The sequence below is a fragment of the Phlebotomus papatasi genome, chromosome 1 (genome assembly GCF_024763615.1).
Source record: "Phlebotomus papatasi isolate M1 chromosome 1, Ppap_2.1, whole genome shotgun sequence".
NCBI classification, from domain to species: domain Eukaryota; kingdom Metazoa; phylum Arthropoda; class Insecta; order Diptera; family Psychodidae; genus Phlebotomus; species Phlebotomus papatasi.
Window position 1 is genome coordinate 110462691 of NC_077222.1, and position 20767 is coordinate 110483457.

At 34.3% G+C, this 20767-nt stretch overlaps 1 protein-coding gene across 4 annotated transcripts in view; it reads right to left on the reverse strand.

Annotated features, from left to right (window-relative positions):
* Positions 1 to 774: 774 nt before the first annotated feature.
* LOC129799262 (pair-rule protein odd-paired) overlaps positions 775 to 20767 on the reverse strand; it is a 60253-nt gene continuing 40260 nt past the window's right edge. For all 4 annotated transcript variants that reach the window (XM_055842989.1, XM_055842991.1, XM_055842990.1 and 1 more), the window contains exons 3-5: positions 8762 to 8931; positions 4739 to 5314; positions 775 to 1608 (exon numbers count right to left, since the gene is read on the reverse strand). In XM_055842989.1, the coding sequence (XP_055698964.1) occupies positions 4847 to 5314; positions 8762 to 8931 (638 nt within the window). In that variant the 3' untranslated portion in view covers positions 775 to 1608; positions 4739 to 4846. The remainder of the gene's footprint in view (positions 1609 to 4738; positions 5315 to 8761; positions 8932 to 20767) is intronic.

Here is a 20767-nt window from a genome sequence, read left to right on the forward strand (position 1 = left end):
GTGTGATAACGCCGTTAAGCATTGTCATATTCAAAATTCAACTAAAAGCTTTCGACTAAAGACTTAGCTAGAATAAATACTAAAATCATACAGCTTTCAAGTGAATTACCTCTCACATTAAGTCCTTATTAAGCACTTAGTTAGTGCTTAATTTAAGGCAATGTAACCAACTACTTACCAAATGTGTGAAAGTGAGACAATCAGACTGATACCTTGTCTTACTTGGGAGCTGAATTGGAGAAGATCAATGAAAGTGTGCATCAGGAAGATGAGTATGAGATTCAAATGTCTCTTTCTTTCTTACTGCATTGCCATTTTCCAGAAAACTCTGGTGTACCATAAATTCCGACGTCCGGATAAATTGGATTGTGCACCAACGTTGGTGCATTCCATGCTCCTCCATAAATTCATAAAATAACCTCTCCACAAATAGCCAAGAACCATTGACGGAACGAATTATTATTAATTATGAATCGATCGCTTTGATTGGGAGTCTCTCTCTCTCTTGTTGCATTTGGCGAACTAGTTGCTGGGAAAATGAGAAATAGCTCTGCTCCACATTGATCGCCTTCTCTTTTGCCATTTTCCCATATGGAGATATCTGGTTAGTATATGGCCATCAATTATCGTAGCTGCAAGAGCAAGTGCTGCTCCTCATGCGCTCCCGTTTCGATCTCGCTTTGGCCGTAAAGTCAGGAGGAGCGATTTGCTAGCAAACGTGGATGTTGTTTGATGGTGGGAAAAGAACGTGGCCGCGAGAAAGTCTCTGTAGTCGATTTATATAATAATAATATATTTCATGTATAATACATTCACAATACTTTAATTCTTCAATTATTTTCAATTGTTATTTACAACATTACAATTTACAATAAATTTTATTTATAGTAAAACTCATTATTCATTTCTCACTGACTCTCTTTTTTTTGTGTCTCACTGTTGACGCTCTATTGTTTTTTTTATTAAATTAATTAAATTTTCGACAAGTTTTGGAGGGGAGAATTATTCGAAAAATGTTTTTTTTTTTGCATGAAATGCCTAGGAGGATGAAGCGCGAAATTTTACACAATAATAATATTACTTCTCTCTTATTGGTCAACATACAATAAAATTAAAATTACTATTTTTTATTCTATTTACAATATTTTATTTTTTTATCACACTTGCAATAAATTATTATTTTGTCAAAAAGAAATCTACTATTTTCACTACAATTTGTGAGGTGTCTGAAAGAAATTATAATAATCGTCTATTTCTTTTTTTTAATATAAATTTTCTAAATCGTCAATTTGGAAAGTGACTCAAAATTTTCATCTAAATCGAGCAAAAGTCGTCAGTTTTTTTTCACAAGAAGCCCTAATTAATAGTAGTTTGTCGTGTGGGATACGAAGGGTAACCTTTTGAACTGAAATCTTCACATTTTTTTCTTTTGTTATCAACACGAAATTTTGAATTAAATTTTTATGTGGTTCCCTTCGTCTTGTAGGTTTTTTTTGCTTACTTCTAAGAATTTTTTGTCGTTACTTCCAGAGGGATACAAGCAGAGGCACAAATCGGTGTCTTCGAAAATTTTCTGAGACATTTAACTTTCAAGGAATATCGTCCACCCTGGGAAATGGCAGAATTTGTTTTGCTTTGTAAAAAAAATGTTTTGCAGAGTTTTGTTACTAGATAGAGCTCTTCGAAATTCGGTTAACTGGGACCAAAAATGACAGATAGAAAGAAACTCTTGCGAAAAGCTAGATTTTTGACATATTCCCGTATCTTTGACAGCTGTCAGCCGAATACCCGAAAGCTCTGTGTATTTTTGTTTTGTAAACTTGTCTGCGAAACTTCCTATAAGAGTGAGTGAGATGACTAGATCTCTCTCACTGAAATGTCAAATACATGTTTACTAAACAGAGTTTTTGTGTGTCGCTCTTTAGAATCTTTTATCAATTTAAATTACTAAATTTCGTTTAACACTAAACCTACCGACCGTTTTTTGTCGTTTTTCCTAGCGCGCTCGGTCAAATGACAGACCGCGGTAGGGTAGGATACTGAACAATTTTTTCTTGAAAAAGAAGAAAAATTTAAAATTTAAACACCATAAAATATATTACATACATATTTTAACAAATTCATAAAGCTTGATAGCGATATTGTGCGCCTTAAATCTGTGTTAATTTTATAAAGTCTTTAAATCTGTCAATTTTACCGGTTTTGGTAGGTTTAGGGTTAGGAAAGAAGTCAGAAAAATAATTTAAAATCAAGCGGTAGATAACTGTACCACTCGCCGTTTACTCGAGTGTCAATCTGTCGATGTTTTGTAAAAATTGTGCCGATTTTCTGAATTCGCACGGAACTGTCGATCTCATGCTGATCTGCCGATTTGACAGAATTTCCGTAGATATTTTGCGGAAAATCCGCGGAAATTCCGTAGGAATTCTGCAGATTCAAATGTCAGTTCGCTCTTATGTCGTATGATTTGCTATAAACTTTGTGGTTAGTTTAAGCTTGTGACGCGAAAATTCCGCAGAAGTTTTGGAGAAATTTCGCAACACGATTTTAAGCAAACCACACAGTTTATAGACATTTACATCTGTCGATTCTTCGCTAAAATCGTACTTATCTGCCAATTTTTATTAATGAACATGCCGATCTGTCGATTCTTAGCTTCATATCGGCAGAATTTTGCCAATCGTCGCCCACGATTCACTCTGAAAGCCATTTATTTACCCTTGATTAATATAAAAATTGTTCCTTTCCTTCGGATACACAGTAACTTTTATTTCGTAAACATGTTTTCGAAATTTGCTATGACACCGAGCGAAATGACTATATTTGACATTCTTCAACATCCAGCGCACAATAAATTTTGATTGCAAACAATTGTTTTTCAAAATTTCCTATGAGAGTGAGCGAGATGACTAGATCGATATCACATTCACTCTCATTGAAATGTAAAACCATGTTTACAAAACGAAACTTATTGTGCACTGGGCATAAAAGTGAGCGAACCGAATTTATAGTCGTCTCGCTCAAACACATTGACAGTTTATAAATAAAAATTATTTAAAAAAAAAGCAGTTTTACTTTTACAAAACTTTTGCAAAACATTTTTCTTTAATTGAATTCACAGAGATTAATAATTTCAATCATTATTTTATGCTTTAGTTTTACGTAAATATTTGCAGACTACAGTTTTTTTTTTAATTTTGGAAATTTATATCATTTTTTAAAAATAGCATTTTAAATTTTTCAAATATTGATGGATGCAGATTTGACGTTATTTATTTAAATATTTTGAAAAGTAGTTATGGGGAACTGAGGCTAATATCCAACGCACGATAACTTTTGTTTTGTAAACATGTTTTTAACGTTTCAATGTGAATGAGTGAGATCTATATCTAGTCATCTCGCTCACTCTCCAAGACTATTATGAAAACATGTTTATAAAACAAAGGTTAGGCGTTGAGCACAGTGTCCGACGCACAATTTTTTTTAAGTTTGTAAACATGCTTTGAAATTTTCCTATGAGAGTGAAAGAGATGGAAAGATTTTAATGTCTCTCACTCTCACAAAAATGTCAAAAACAAGATTACAAGACAAAAGTTATTGTGCGTTGGGCATAAATTAAACATGGAATTGCTTCATTAAAGAGTTTTCCTTAAAAAAATTCATTATTTAATCATCAAATATGTAGTACTATCCTTTTCTAATTTTATATCTGCATATGTATTTCTTAAAAAGTTGAGAAATTCAATTAACCTCTGTGAGAAATGCCGTGTATACAATAAATATTGTTTTGAAAACATGTATTTGATATTTCAGTACTATGCAACGCACGGTAACTAGGATTTGATATTTTAGTGAGAGTAAAAAGGATCCAAATATAGTCGTCTCGCTCACTCCCATAAGAAATGTAGAAAACATGTTACGAAACAAAAGTTATGCTCAACGCACAATAAATCTTGTTTTGTAAACATGTTTTTGACATTTCAATTTCAATGAGAGTGAATGAAACGGAGATCTTGTCATTTTGCTCTCTTTCATATGAAATTTTGAAAACATGTTTACAAACAAAATTAATTGTGCGTTGGGCATTATTCTTAACTCTTTTTAGTAAACATGTTTTTGACATTTCAATGAGAGTGAGTCAGCTGTCAATCTAGTCATCTCGCTCACTCTTATAGAAATTTTTAAAAACATGTTTACAAAAAAAAGTTATGCCCAACGCACAATAACTTTTGTTTAGTAAACATGTTTTTGACATTTCAATGAGAGTGAATGAGATCTAGATCTAGTCATCTCGCTCATTCTCATGGGAAATTTTGAAAACATGTTTACAAACAAAAGTTATTGTGCACTGGTCATTATTGTGCGCTGTACATAATGCCCAGCACGCAGTCATTTTTACTTTGTAAACATGTTTTTGACATTTCAGCAAGAATGAATGAAAACAAAATCTAGTCATCTCCTTCACTCTTATAGACATTTTCGCCAACGTTTCCTAAACAAAATTATTGTGCGTTGCTCATAAGAGTGAGTGAAATCTAGATAGTCATCTCGCTCTCTCTCATGAGCAATTTTAAAATTACGTTTCCAAAACAAACAAAAAATTGTATGCATGGCATTTTTGTGTGAATTGTGCATTGAATCAACGAGATTGTTTTAAAGCGGTCTCGTTCAGTCATATACACAATTACTAAACAAATTTACAAAACAAAACTGATTTTGCATAAACTAAGAGACTTACTAAAAATTAGAATACACACGCAAACAACACCCTTTGGGGATAAGGTCACCAGTCCCCAGTGAGTCCTGGATCATGCTGTCCGATTTGGGCAGCAAGGGACGACTCTCCTCAGTATGCCGTGGCGGCACCGTGGTGCACAAGGTGGTGGTGACTGAAGTGGTTGAGGTGCGTCATGGTGTCTGCGGCGGGTGCGCTGGGTGAGTGATGGTGGTGGTACCAGTCGTTGGGATGCTGCGAGTGATGGTACAGGAGATGGTGTTGATGATGACCAACGAGCATCGACGAGGCAGACGATACGGGCGGCGTCTGGTGCGGTGCAAGCGGAGCATAGGGGGCAGGCGGTGGCGGTGGCTTATTATTGTTATTGTGCAATGGATGATGCGACAGGTGCGTATGATGACCATGGGTGACCTCTGACTTGATCGACGACGGTGTCAGCAGTTTGTCCGTCGCACCACCCAGACGCGTCGTCGGTGGCGTCTGCGTACCTCCCGTGATCACACTCGACGAACTCGATTCGTCACCTTCGCTGTCGTAAGCATGAGATGGTGATTTCTCTCCCAGGCTCCCATGTACCTGTGCCAAAGACAAACAACATTTACTCACGGGAATCTCCTCCAAATAGATCACTTTTACACTCTTTATAAATGGAAATATTCAATTCTTCACGCTCAAGAGAATCCTTCGTGATTGAGACGAATTTGTTTTCTTTCACGGATGAAGAAGATAAAAGAAGATACTAAAGATTGTTCAAATTGAATGTTTTTATGGCGATCTTCTTGATTTCATACACAAATATTTTTCTATACTCCTTATTGATGGGTTCTTTGGAGGAAATTGATTTTTAAACGACATAATGACTCACTTTACCTTAACCCTTTGAATTTGAATAGACTTTATCGTTAAAATATTTGATAAAATTTAAAAAGAAACATTTATTAAAGAGACAACTAAATCTAGAATAAATCTATCAGACACTGAACGCCTAGGGTCATAGATTACAGGTTCTTTACCCCAATTTCCTTCAACTAGTCCTTTATTTGGGGTCCTAATTGGGAGGAAGGTAATGCGATACTTAGCCTCTTCCCTTAAGATTGGGAACCCATACCAGTGAAAAGTCATGAACCTGAGGCTAAAGCGATCTTTAGACTATAGAGGTTTAGAACCTTGACAGACTTAAGGATTAGCCGAGAAACGGCTTAATGTATGTAATTGTATTCGAAATAATGGTTAAAATACATTTCGATCATTTTCCACTAAGCCGTCTTTCGGCTTAAGTCGTAAGTGTGTCAAGGACCTTAGCCCAGATCTAAGGTCGAATGAACCATGTAGTCCGGTTATCCAATCCTAAGTGAAAATTATCCAAAAACTCTGATAAGAAATTAGAAAAGTTAAGCCATATGGCTAAGTCTTAATCCTGAAGCCAGTACAGCAAACAAAGGGGTCTGGTCCTTTTAGACAGGATTGGGCGAAAGGCTAACAACCCTTCCCTGTGAAAGCAAGATTGTTACGAAAATCCGAAAGGAACCTCAGGTATGACAGACTTCACGACAGCCCGCTATACAGCTAGGAGTGCTGAGGTGCTGAAAGGATCTGGTGGAAACTCGTCAGGTTAGGACTGGAAGAGATTTGTGCAATGGGCCCGGTCACTTAAAAGTACATTTCGATCACCTTTAAGCAACTAATCCTTTGCTGTTAAATTTTATAGGCTAAATATTTTTAAAGATCAGCCTGGATCTATTTGGGATCTTAAACTTTGCAGATTCATTTTAAGTCAAAAAACAAATATTTTCTATTTAACGGTTATTGAAGCTCGTACTTGAGCGCATGATTTTTGAAAAACTATTTTCGGCCAGCATACTTTGCATCACGTTTTATGTTTTAAAATAAGTTGTGATCAATGAATTGAAAATAATTTATAAAGGTATTAAAGAATCCTCTTTAAAAATGAGCAATGAAATCGATCAAAAAGTTACATTATTTTTCGAGTAAATGTGTCTAACGATTTCAAAAAAACTTAGTTTTAAAAGAAAAAAGCGGCAGAAGAATAAAGACAATAATACTAGTCCTTGGGTCAATTTATGGATGATCCCCAAAAGACTGGAAGTTCGTATTTCTTACCGTTTGGTAATACGTACAACAGTACGGACAAACAAATAGAATATTTAAGAAAAATAAAATCATTTATGGATACTATACCGATTCATTACTGATTATGATCGATGCAGTCGGATTGCAAATTTCAAGTAAGTGATAGATCGGCAAATCGGCGCCGATAAGTCTCCATGATCTGCTGATCGACAGCTATAGAGAACCGTGAGGGTCGAGCACAACGAAAGACATTTTTAAAGATTTTCATAGAATCTTATAACAAAAAAGATCTCTCAAATATAAGAGACTGTTGAATTCAGAATACAAAATTTTAGGTTATGTTAGGAAAGTTTCGTGTGAACTCAGAATTAGGGCCATTCTTTTTTTGGACTTTCTCAATACTAATGTATTATATAAAATTTCTCTACAAATTCTATTTATTATAACTAAAAATTACCTATGATAAACCCTATAAATATATTTTTTGTTAATTTCTTGTGCATTTTACATGAATTCCGTTACATTTTTATAAATATTGTTCACCTTTTGTCGATTGCATCGACAGTTGTCGTATCTGCATTTGTTTTGTATCTGCATTTAGTGCAAGCTACTATACAAACGTCTACACTTGCGTGGAATGCTGACACAAAAGAAATACGATAGCGATCGATGCAACCGACGAATTATAATATTGAGATTTAGAAACGCCATCCAAAACCCAAAATAATTATATTTGGGGAATTTACTATATCCCTTTTATGACTTTTTGCCCCAGTGTGTGTACAATCATTTAAGGTAGAAAAGGGTAATTTGGAACCATTTCCAAATTGAAATTTTGAGGTTATCTTACGGTTTAGATATGCAAAAAGAGAAAAACTCAAAAAAGCTGTTTATATTCTTGTTACTCTTCTTTTTGTACTATTTTGTGATCTTCTTTTTCTTTTTTCCCATTTGAAACAGTGAGGAAATCTCAAATATTCCAAATTACCCTATTTTACCCTAACCTCATACGGCACTCTGGAATTAAGTGATGTCACCATCCTGCATTCGTTTTCAATATGAGAACAATGCAGAATCAAACGAACGAATTTTCGAAACGATAAACGATTAATAATAGTAAATACTCGTTTTCTTGTGGCGCTTTTTATTAAGATTATACAGCTAGATGTTATCTATTTCTTTCGGTACTTCTCTTATATCTTTTCAAAAATATGAGGTTTTTTTTTTAATAATTTAAAAGACCTACTTTTTCACGAATTTCATCCAAGTCAAGGACCTCTAAAAAATTCTTGTTGTAGTTTCTAAAGGTCAAACATATGCCTATCTTTAGAGTGTACATTTAAGCCATTTAGTGTAATACGGGCTTCAAGCCTGAGGCTTAGTCATATGACTTAATTGCTCTAATTTCTTATAAATAACGATTTTTTTTTGAAAAATCTTCTTTAGGATTGGATTATTAAAGATAAATGACTTATTAAGTTCTCAGAAAAACAATAAAATTTCTAATACGGTTCGGGGACAATTCGTCGTAAGCGAAATCGAATAAATCTGAACCAGGTCAAAAATCCGTACATTTGTCTTGTAAATCTTGAATTGACCAAATTTTATCGAATAATATTTCTCGCTATCTAAGATTTTGGTATCTTCGGGAACTAGGCTAAGCCTATAGTCTGAAAACCGCTTAAGGTGGAGTAATTCGGAATCACGTCTACTTCGGAATTTTAAAATTTTCTCAGTGTTTCACATGATCAAAGAGGAAAAGAAAACCACGAAGAAGTAAAAGACTTTACATTTGCCCTCTGAAACTGTTAGAAAATCTCAATGTTCCAAATTACCCCATCTTACCCTACGGATTTGAATTTTTACAACGTGCTTCAAGCATTTCTGGATTCCAGTCGCTAATTGAAGTTTTATGAGAAGAATCATTCTTACCTTCATGTGCTTTCTGAGTGACGAAGGATGCGTATAGGACTTATCACACCCATTCACTCGGCAATTGTATGGCTTGTCAGAGGTGTGAACGTGCGAGTGCTTCTTCCGGTCAGATGAATTGGCAAATCTCCTGTCACATCCCTCGTGTTCACACTTAAATGGCTTCTCACCTGGAAGATAAAAATTTGAGCACATAAATAAATTGGACAATTTATTGGGGAGCAATCAGTCGAGAATGAAACTCCAGTTGATTTTCTCATTTAAGGGCCATAAAGCCCTCTTCCTCATCCCAAGAATCATTCCCAAGACAGTGATTGAGGGACTCATGGTGATTTTTGTGAGGAGGCATAAACAAATAAAATTGGCATGAGGATGTGGCCATAAATAAATTTGAGGCGAGAGAGTCAAGGTTCAACGTTGAATATTTTCCTCTTTTTTTTTCTACTCCAAACACAGAAAATTCACTCAATAAAAACCATTTTTATCGTTTTATGCTCCTTAGGGACAGAGAGTTAACTCTTCTTTTTTTCTTGCTGCCACACACACTCCAGATTTAATTGAAAACACAATTCCATTCTTGCGAATAGAAATCGAATCCCAACTGAAGAATTTTTTTTCAAATTGGACAAGTTCAATGTCACTCTTTTTAATATCTTCGCAGCCTCTTTCTCTGTCCATCTTGATTCTGTTTTGCTTTTTCTTTATCATCGTTTCCACAGACTTTAACCGAAGTGAATAAACAAAAAATAAAAATAAAAAGTCGAAAAAAAAATCAAGCAAAAGTACCTCCAAAACGCCCCATAAATCATCTGCTAAGTTTGAAGCATTTTTGAAATTTTTCCCGGGATTCCTTCCATGTCTTGCAAACGGCCCAAAAGGAGAACAAGAAGTGATGACTCTTGGCAATTGGGATTGACAACAAAATTACCCTGGAAGATCTTGGCAAATTCGCTTGAGAATGTCTCACAAATTTGTCCAAAATCTCAGATTAATCGATCTGATATCTTTCGAAATCTTTCGAATCTTCGAATTGATCACACCATAAGCTGCTTAATATCACTCGATCATGATCATTTGAGAACAAATTAATTGAATTTCACCTTTCTGAGAATCAGGATAGAGTCCTTTGGCTTTGGATATTTGAAAATCATTCTGAAACAATTTATCATCTCTCACACACTTCTATAATGTTCTTTCAGATGGTCATTCCTTCGGTAACATCCTCTGAAAAGTGATCAATAGTAAAGGACCCAAGGAGAAAAATAGTAAGAGAGAAAAATCAGAAAAAAAGTTAAAATATTGTCAAATCATTTAAGAATAATTTATAGCTTTAATCGTTTTAATTTTTCCCTCATTCTATTCTCCGGCGATTTTTGTGGACACGACATCGTGTTTTAATATTAATAAAATATGTCTATAAATTTTTATGTATACAGTCTCTGTTTCGCTCTCTCACCAATTTTATCATTTTTCTCAAACACGAGATTTTTTTTCTTGGTAGACTCCAAAGAAATCATATTATAATTCTTTCATTTTTTTCATCTTTCACCTGGGGTAGAAATTGTTTCGAAATCTTTCAGGACAAACAGAAATATCGTGGCTGAAATTCTGAGTATAATGGTAATGGTGCGCGAAATGACTGGAATCAAATTTCGTTCATGCGCGTTTTGTGCAATACAGGACACCTTTTGTTTTGTAAACATATTGTCGCTTGGATCAGAAATTGTTGTACCTTAATCGTCACCAAAATCAGCAATTCTTGTATATTCTGCAACAAGAATTGTAGATACATAAGATAATCGAATTACGACTATTGCTGATCTAAGCGACAATATCTCTGAAACTTAAAAGAAAGTTACTGAAATGTAGTTTGATTTGCCTCATTCATTTTTTTTTTGATAAAACGGTGGCAGCCAAAATCCTGAAAGGCTTAAATCTTGAAAAGCCAAAAACTTGAACGAGTTATGCCGGATTCAGACTGGAGGTTTAGCCCAGTTCCCGAAGGTCTCAAAAATTTAAATAACAAACAATTTTATTAATTTTTCAAAATCTAATGAATCATTTGCCCTTATATTAATCCAATCCCAAATAAATTTCTAAAAAATCGTGCCTGATAAGGAATTAGAGCAGTTAAGCCAGATGGCTAAGTCTTAGGTCTGAAGCCCGTATTACAATCATAGAAGATTGGTCAGTAAAAAAATGCTTAGTAAAAAACTAAAAAGAAAGCATAAATCCCTTTAAAACTTTAACGAGAGTATTCAGAGTATTTTTATTTATTCATAACTTGAACCTAATGCACCCCCTATACCGCTAAGAATCCACAAACCACCCCTACCTTGAACTCAATACACCCTCCTCGGGTAAACAGTGCAATCCCCGCTTCAGACCGAATCACAAGATTCACATAATTAATTTAATAATAAACCATAAAGGCGTAGATGGTTGGTAATTTTCTAATTTGTTTTTGCAAAGAATATTTGATTAGTTCTAGGCATTTACGATTTATAATTTCTAGCCACTCGGGATTCCCACCTGTTCGGGTTTTAGGTTCTTATGAATTTCGACTCATCCTGGATTTTGGCTCTTCAGAATTTTGGCCCAGTCGGAATTTTGATCGTTTGAGATTTCGATCCTTACGGAATTTAGACTTTCCCGAATTTCGACTCATTCTGGATTCTGGCTTTTAGTGATTTCGACCCAGTCGGGATTTTGACTCTTTGGAATGTAAACGTATTAAGGATTTTAGCTTTCTTGATCTTGATCAGGACCCAATTTATACACCAAAATGTTTTTAATAAATTTGTTTCTAATGGTTCCGGCACACCTTTCAGATCAAGAAAATTTCCTAAAGTCAAATTTCTTTTCGGAATTTTGGTTTTCGGGATTTGTCTTTCTGAGTTTTGACTGCCAGCGGAGATTTATATCTTTAACTGGGGCAAATAGTAACAAATTGAAAATTTCAAAATTTATTATTTTGCAAGTTGAAAAAGGTTGAGGTTATAACTTTTCAGGATTTTCCTCATTCGGAAGTTTGGCTTACTGAATTTTGGGCTTTTTTGATTTTGACCCTTTTGAAATTTTGGTTTTCGGGATTTCGGTCCTTTCTGAATTTTGACTGCCAGCGGAGATTTATATCTGCATCTGGGGCAAATAGTAACAAATTGAAAATTTCACAATTTATTATTTTACAAATTGAAAAAAGTTGAGGTTATAATTTTTTACGACAGATAGACTTCATAAACCTCCTTAAGTGTACCAAGTTTTAATGGATTCGAGAAATGAATATTGAACATTTGACATAAGGAAATAACAGACGGTATATAGATCAGTCCTCATACAGTAGAGTCTCTTCAATCTGACTCTCTCAAATTCGAATGATAGTTTAATTCAATGTGTCAAATGTGGGATTATGTTAAAAATCCAAAAAGTCAAGAAGCAAACATTAAGTCAGTATCGAAAATCGAAGTGAGACAGGGGCAAAATTTCCCAAATGTAAAATTTAAAAATTCAGTATCTTAAGATTTGATAGATTCATACAAGGAAGGTAGAAAATAAAATATATTGAAATTTTGAATCCTGCTTTAAGAACATTTTCTTTTTCATAAATATTACATTTCTGACAGAATTTTGACATTTCCACCTATTCCAGAACGTGGTAATATCACGTACGATATAGTCTCAAATGTTTTGAAAATCTGATTTGAATTGTTGCTAGGAAAAGTTTTTAAGCTACTGAAGTTCAATTGCAGTCGTTGGACAATCAGGCGTTCTAACGACTGTTGGTATTCAAATTTAATTTGAAAGTTCCCCTACATGAAAGAGAAAAAGTAAGTTAGTCAATGGAACGGATCCAAACGGAAGTTAGAGTGTTTCTGGTGTTTCAGAAGTGAGAGTTGGGAAAAATTGTCACGGGCCCCATGGTTTATCGCTTTAAGAAAAGTTCGCAAGGGTTTTACTCGAAGTGGCACACGAAAAGTTTAACATCGCTTCGATTTTGATCATATTTTCCTTCATTTTCTTTCAGATTTTGAATTCTATGTGGTAAATTCTTTTCTTAGATAGTTACACAATACAAATACATGGCGTTTGTAATGTTTTGATGTGAAGAATTTAAATTCTCGCTTATTAAACTTGAAGGAACAAAATCTAAAGTATGAACATTCTAAATCCAGTTCTTTTAGTAGGAGAAAGTCTTTGGACGACTAAAGCTTATGTCAACTCAATTTTTTTTCTATGTTCTTAAGGGATTTGATTCATAGCTCTCATGAGACAAAGTCATTAAAAGCATATTGAAAAAATTAATTGATCGAACCTTAATTTGGTTAATTTGATATCGAAAAATCAAGGGATTATTGTATACCCTTTCTTCTTTCTGAGCGTTTAAACGTTTTAAAAATCTATTAATTGATACATTTAGTCAATTCACTGAATTATCAATTATTCAAATCTCACGTTGTATTTGGATCTAATCTCTTAATCTGGCATTCCCAAAGAATTAAAACAATAAGGAAGGTATTCAGGGAATGTCCATTAAAATATAAGCGCGTGTGGTAAAAGACAACATTAAGAATTCTTCTTGTGTTTATAAAGTAAAATTGCGGAATTTTCATACCTGTTACCCTCAAGAATTTTCCACAGAATTCTGTAAAGCATCTGCAGATTGCAAATAAAATATTTGAATCTCAACACTTCGTAGGCGACATGAATAAATTAAGAATTGTAGGAAAGGTTGCGAATTGGTCAAAAGTACAAATTATTAGATTATGAATGAAAATGGAAATTCCACCTTGAGATGCGCTTTCATTTCTCGACTTTATTCCATTAAATTGTAAAATTGATGATGGAGAGAGAAATATAACAAGTTATTTATTGGAATTCACTCGATCGATTGACTTCGTCTTGTTCTTTTCGTTTCGCACACAATCCGGGATTCTCGATCATCGATCATCTACATTGAGCATAATTCGTAGATTTGTGTTATGAAAGTGTAAAATCACCAGGGACATACTCGAGATGCAAAGTTTTTCCCTATTATAGCAATTTTTTTCTTATTTTTTTACAGGAGCTTGGCTTAAAAAATTGAAGAGTAGGGGAAGACTTTTAAGCTTCGTACATACTTACTCTAGCTTTGAACACTTCATATTCTTGCCATATTCCTTTAATGAGTCTAATCTATGGCAATATATTTTAATAGCTAGTCATGCATTGGGAAAAATATAAAGTGTTCTAAGCTACAGTAAGTATGTACGAAGCTTGAAAGCTTCCCCTAATTTTAAACAGTAAAAGCCCCAGAAGTGGGAATCTATTAAATATTTTACGTAACGTGTCAGTAGAATATCCAGGATTTTTTTTATTCTTTTAGAAAATTTAAACAAATAATTTCCACCCTTAATGCGTTCCTCAACATCTTGGCCTCGAGCCCATGTTTCGCGAGGCAATTCTCATATTTTCCATGGGAGAAGTTTAACATGAGACAAGACAACTTGTTACACTGAGATCGTAAATTTTTCACACATATACACAACGTGAAGACTTTTAAAGCTTCTCTCCACCTCCCATTTTCTCTTACGGATTTCTTCTTGTCGATTGAAAGGGAAGTGCAGTGGAGGAAGGTCTGGGAGTGTGGCCTTTGAGACGCGAATTGAGCTATTGGGCTCAGAAAACCAATCGTTCGATGGCAATTTATCCCATTGATGTTGTTGCGATCTGCACGAATGGCTAAAAGAAACGAAATGTGCAATGGACTGAGGAAATTCATACGATAAATTGTGGCATTTTCATTGAGGTTGTATTACTTTGATCAAAATATTGATATCAACTGTTGACAAACTCTCTCAAAACTATTTCTCAACAGATGTGCGTGAGCCATTCTTTTGTGCCAAAAAATATTAACTCACAAAATTGGTTAAAAGAACTAGAGGTGTGCGTGACGAAATTAAAAGGGACACGGAATAGCGATTCCACGAAATATAGATCCCAAAAAAGTCCTCTATCACTTGCTGCAACGCCTTTCATTTTTCCAGCCAAAGAATTATTGACTTCACTCGTTCCCTTTTGTGACTATGTCCTTCCGAGAGACTGTCTTTGACTTTTGAGGGAGGATGAACAATGGAGTCCGAACAACAAAAGACCCTCCCTGTGCGTGGGTAAAGGCCAAAAATACCCTCAAAGGGCTTGAGACACAAGGCCATGAACCTCATATCTTAAGAAAAATTTATAAAGTGATAAATTTTACGTATAAAATCGACATTATTAATAGGTTGGAGGGTAACAATTTATCCTTAATAGGAGTGCGCGAGAGGTTCTTTCCCAATAATCCGACTTGGATGGTTTATTTGGCGAAAGGTGGGAGATTTTATGTCTTTTATTTGTTGGTAAGGCTGAACGAGTAAAATAAATAAATTAAATAGGACATAGAAAGTTAAAGAAAAGAGATAGGGTAAGTGTGCCAAATTTCGGCATAGTTGCATGCAAGCGTCAAAGTCTCAAGTTTGAAATGTAATATTTTAAATAAAAATTGATTTTTTTTATTCTTTCTTTTTTAAAATTGTTGCTTGGAACCTTGTAAAGAGTTTACCGTCTTTATTTACTCTAAAATAATTTTTAATACATTTTAAAATTATAACAAATGTAGACATAGCTTTGGTGCCCTATTTCGGCCACCGTCATTCTCATAGTTCCTTGCCCTTCGGAAATTCTAACAATATCTTTTTGACGTCATCTCGTTTGTTGAAGCTACATTTTTTGTTATTCTTTTGCATTGTATAATCTCTAGAGTACGTAAATTCTAAAAGTTTATGGAAATTCGAGGAACAAAAAAGGTGGCCGAAATTGCAAGCTGGCCGGAATTAGGCACACTTACCCTAAAGCACTGTCTTTGCAATGATGAGGCCATAGGTTCGATTTTTACAGTAAAACCCGTGCCTGTTTGGGTAAAGTACTATAGATGGAGTGGAGTACCTTTGAACTGGGACCCCTTTGACATAGGGCTATTTTAAACAGCTTTATTTTAAAGTAGGTGAAACTGGCGCACCACCGAACACGGGGTAATACCGGACACTCAGAATTTTTAATAAGATATTACACTTTAAATGACAGTACCTCGAAATGTACATACTGAACGCATATCAAATTGAACTTTGATTTACGGTAAAGGCGTAGAGTATCCGAATTGCGTCGAAAAAAAAGTGTCATTGCTGTTTTAGGGAAAGTGTACCAAATTCCGGCCAGCTTACAATTCCGGCCACATTTTTTGTTCCTCAAATTTCCATGAATTTTTAGTTTTTTCATACTCTAGAGATTATACAATGCAAAAAATAACAAAAACTATCGCTTCGATGAGCAAGACGATCTGAAAAAGGTAGGAAGAATTCCGGTAGAGCAAGGAACTATGAGAATGAAGGTGGTCGGAATAGGCCACTACCACTATGTCTACATTTTTATTAATTTTAAAATGTATTAAGAATAATTTTAGAGAAAATAAAGACGATAAACTATCTACAAAGTTCCAAGCAACACTCCTTATAAAAAAGTAAGAAAAAAAATCAATTTGTATTCAAAATATTATATTTCTAACTTGAGACTTTGGCGCTTGTATGGAACTATGCCGAAATTTGGCACAATTACCCTAATGTGGTAATGGTTAGAAATTCCCTTTATTATCTCTTTTAATTTTTCAATTCGTTTCATATATCAAATGACTAAAGATATCCTTTAGCAGTGATTTTACGAACGTTTCGGTTGCTTAAATCCCTTTTTACCAAGATGCTAAGTCAAAATCACTAAATCTCAACGAGATGTTCAAATTCAAAACTGAGCTTTATTGCGAGTTTTTGCGTGAATTGAGAATTACAAAAATCTGAAACTTTTCGCAATGGAAATGTTCCATAAATATCTTAATTCAGTAAAACTCGATGGAACTTTTATTCTCCTGAATTGGGATGCGCGTATTATTTAATTTTTTCTGAACTTCATCACCATCATGTAGTAGGACTGTTGAACCTAGAGGAGTTGGATGGAGAAAACCCGTCCTGACAGAGACTCTTTTAAGCCAACAGTATCAATTACTGTTCAGCTGGAGTGGTAACTTTGAGGGGTGCTGTAACGGTGGCTAACCTTAAGTTGCGATATCGCTATAGTTCCCCTAGTTGGAGTTGTGATTGCTCGACAAGTTATTCCGAACGCACAATGGAATCAGCTCCTCAATCAGTCTTCGCCAGTGAAGCGAGGAGGACGCTAGATTCGTGGCTGTCTTGGAATGGCAATGGGGCTCAATTCCGGGAGGCTAGCGATGAAGGGTGCTTCAGCATGTTCTGATGTGGACCCGTAGCAATTGTTACTACAATCACTGTCTACAACAATAAGCGGTGACACATGGCAATTGACGTTTCTTTTCCTCGTGAAACATCAGAAATTACTTCGGTTTTTGTTACTTTTTGCCCCATGCGTTTTATTACTTTTTACCCCAAGTGATAATTTTTATTAAAAGAATTTTTGGAAAAAATAAATAGGTAAAAATTGATATTTTCTGGAACGGAAATATTTCGAAACAGGGCTAAAAATTTCAATATTTTTTCCAGATGGAGGCTATCTATGGAAAAAAATAAAACCGCTATCTTTTTATTTTGGAAGATATTGATTTTTGAAATTTTCGATTTGTGACTTTTTGCCCCAGTCTCCTACTCTGAAAGATTTTTTTAGTCTACACCAAGATCCACGTATTCTCGGATATCTAAAAGCAACATAGTTTCTCTTTTACTTCCAAGCCATTCCTATCTTATTAGTCTTTGGACAATTTGCTAAAAGTTACTTTAACAGAAATTTTCAGTGAAATTGTCATTCGATGGGTAAGAATAGAGACACATCATGGACAATTCCTTGAGAAAGCAAGAGAATGAGGAAGGAATTCTGAGAATTTCCCAGGTTCTGGCAATGGAGACGTTGTTCTGGGGGCGGAGATGAAAATTTCATCCACCGCACACGAAATACACGTCACTGGCAGACACACAAATACAATTTCGGGGGTTGTGGATGAGAGAAGGGATTTTAGATGTCAAGGGAGCTTTTCCCTCTTTTCCATGTGCAGATACATATCTAAATCCATTGGGTGCGTTTATCTATGGGCTTTTTCCCTTTCCATTTGCCCAATGAAAATGAACAAATCCACACTCACTCACACAGAATACACACACACATTCACGCAAATACTGAGATTTTCCTATGGCATTTTCCTATCCCCCTGGAACATTTTGGGAATTGTAGAAATGCCATTAGGGGCAAAACAGGGGTTAGGCAATGATGGATGGCATATGTTCAACTTCTAAATAATAATCACAAATCACAGAAGATCTTTTGCCCTTTGCCACACTTTCTCCTGAAAATTCGATTTTTCCTCCCCCAAAAAGAGAAAACCCAGGGTGGAAAATGAAAAATTAAATTGTCTTTCATGATCCATTTTTCCTCGCTCCCCCCTATACCTTGCATTATTGCTATAGAAACTCTGTGTTGATTGTAGTCCTTCGCCAAGTTACAATTAACATTTTCACCATTCACTTTTTCATTTTCATCCAAAATCACCCTGGTTTTTTTTAAGGTGTTGCGTGGGTGTGGCATTTTTATATATATAAACATTTTTATGAATGTACAATGCTCACAAAGCCCATAAAAATTATTTTTGAAATAATATAAAATAGAAAATGTGCATTACCCATTCTTTGTTCGCAATTAAAATAAATATTAAATAAATAAATATTGCATACATTCTTAAAATATTATTTGTTCAGTTTATAGAAAAAGTACACTATTAATTATTGCACAAAAGCAGAATTGTCCATAAATTAATCGGAATTCAATAACATATGTATTAAAAGTTCTTTCTTTATTTAATTGCTGCCATAGAAATATTTTATGTACATCTATGTACATTTGCAGTAGCTGTATCAGTACTAAAATTGAAAATAAGTAGATACCCCTCCATTTAATTCAATGCTGAATGTCAAACAACAATCCCTCGCAAATCTATAAAAAAAGTAAATTAATAACAGAAATTATCCCACTTCTGATTGAAAAAGAACAATCACAAAACTTCGTTTATATTTAAATTATAATTTTCTTTGAGCAAAATTGATTCCACGATCGATATCCATCGCAATTAAACAGATTTTTATGAAATTTTATTACACTCAATTCCCATTCCATAAATTTTGAGACATTTTTTTCTGTCCTCTGCTCGTGGTAATTAATTATTCACGTGATTTTTACTATCGATCCATCAGAGGAATGATTTTTGGATCCACCAGATTTTGTATCTAATTGCGTTTTATTGTCTGGGGCATCAGCATAAAATACAGTCCCTGATAATGATGTTCAAATCCGTGTCTAACACATATAAAACTATAAAATCGACGACATTAATCATTTTATGTAGAGATACCTTATGGGAGAACTCCATGTGTTTGGTGGAAAATTAAAAATGTTAATTATGTGATTTAAGATGCGTGAGCATCAAAAACAAAATACAGAAATAGACCAATGCTGAAAATTAAACTCTTTTAGTATTTTATCCATTTTTTTCAATTAGAGAAATACCTTATTCTTTTATTTTGCATTTTGAATGCACTGTTGGTACTTTCTGAAGAAGCTCATTTTAGAATCTTTGTTGTTTTGAATGAAATTGCTTGTTTCCGCATTTGATTAATGATTGTATTTAATAAGCGTAGTTCCCGTCAACAAATTAACGAATTGTGCTTTCCATCTCTCATTTTCATTCATTCCTCGAGAAAATATTTATTAACCCATGATTCATTCTAGCTTTTTTTATTGTTTCTATATTCTTATAAGCTCTGTAGAGATAGCGCTTGAAACTCTCCTTCCGTACTGAATCAATTAGGAAACTTAGTAGTAGAAGACTTTTAGGCTTTGCACATACCCTGGCTTCGAACATTCATAATTTTGCTAATGTTTCTTTAAAGAATCTGATCCTTTACTCCTTTGATGAATCTTAAGTCAGATCCCTAAAAGGAATACGAGAAAAATTCTAAGTGTTCGAAGCCAGAATGTGTGCGAAGCCTAAAAGATTTTCCTTTCTACTGCTCCAGTTTACCATATTTATGCACAAGATCGAATTACAGCCTATCACTGAGATTTTACCATCTGGAGGCTTCAATAATTGCTAATGGTGATCATTATTTAAGGTCTTAACGCTTAGATCCCCTTATCATCAGTAAAACTGGTAATAATGTGTGCAAATGCGGAGTGTGTGCGAAGACTGAATACTTCCCCTAAATGGCTACAATGAGAATTACTATCTTCATTAAAAAGTAGATCTTTTATTCAAACTATACTAAATAAATAAAAGGATAATTGTTGTTTTAATACAAGAATCCGAGCTTTCACAGCCGGGGTTTCCCTACGAGAAAAAACATATGAAGATCGGTTTCGAAAACATTTTTATTGTTCGTTTTGTCCACTTGACGACTCAAATACGATGCTTGTAATATTTTTGTATCATTTTAATTCCTCTTAACAGCTTATTAGCATGAGATTTTATAAATTTCATCAATCATGTGCAATAAATTTGAAAATTCGAAATTAAGTTTGAATTTTTCGACTATCAACGACATTTTGTGCACGTAGATTACCATTTTTAGCATAGACACTTTTGAAGAATTAAATTCCGACTGCGAACGCATCAAACAGCTCATAACGAACAAGCACGAATGATTTTTTGATTCTTTTTACCATACACAAGTAGAGTTTTTAAAAATTCAAAGATCTATTTAAAAATATTCTTGTTGGAATTTCGAAATTCTCGATTATCGAAACGTGTCGATCTTCATTTTATTGTGAATAGAAAAATCGATGCAGTGACGCTTATTATACCTGTCCCATTATTATTATCATTAACAAGTAAAGTTTGAAAAATTCGAAGATCTATTTGAAAAGCCAAAAAAAAACATTCTTACTTCGTGATAATTCCGCAAGGTGTCTGAAGTACATCTTGTTCGA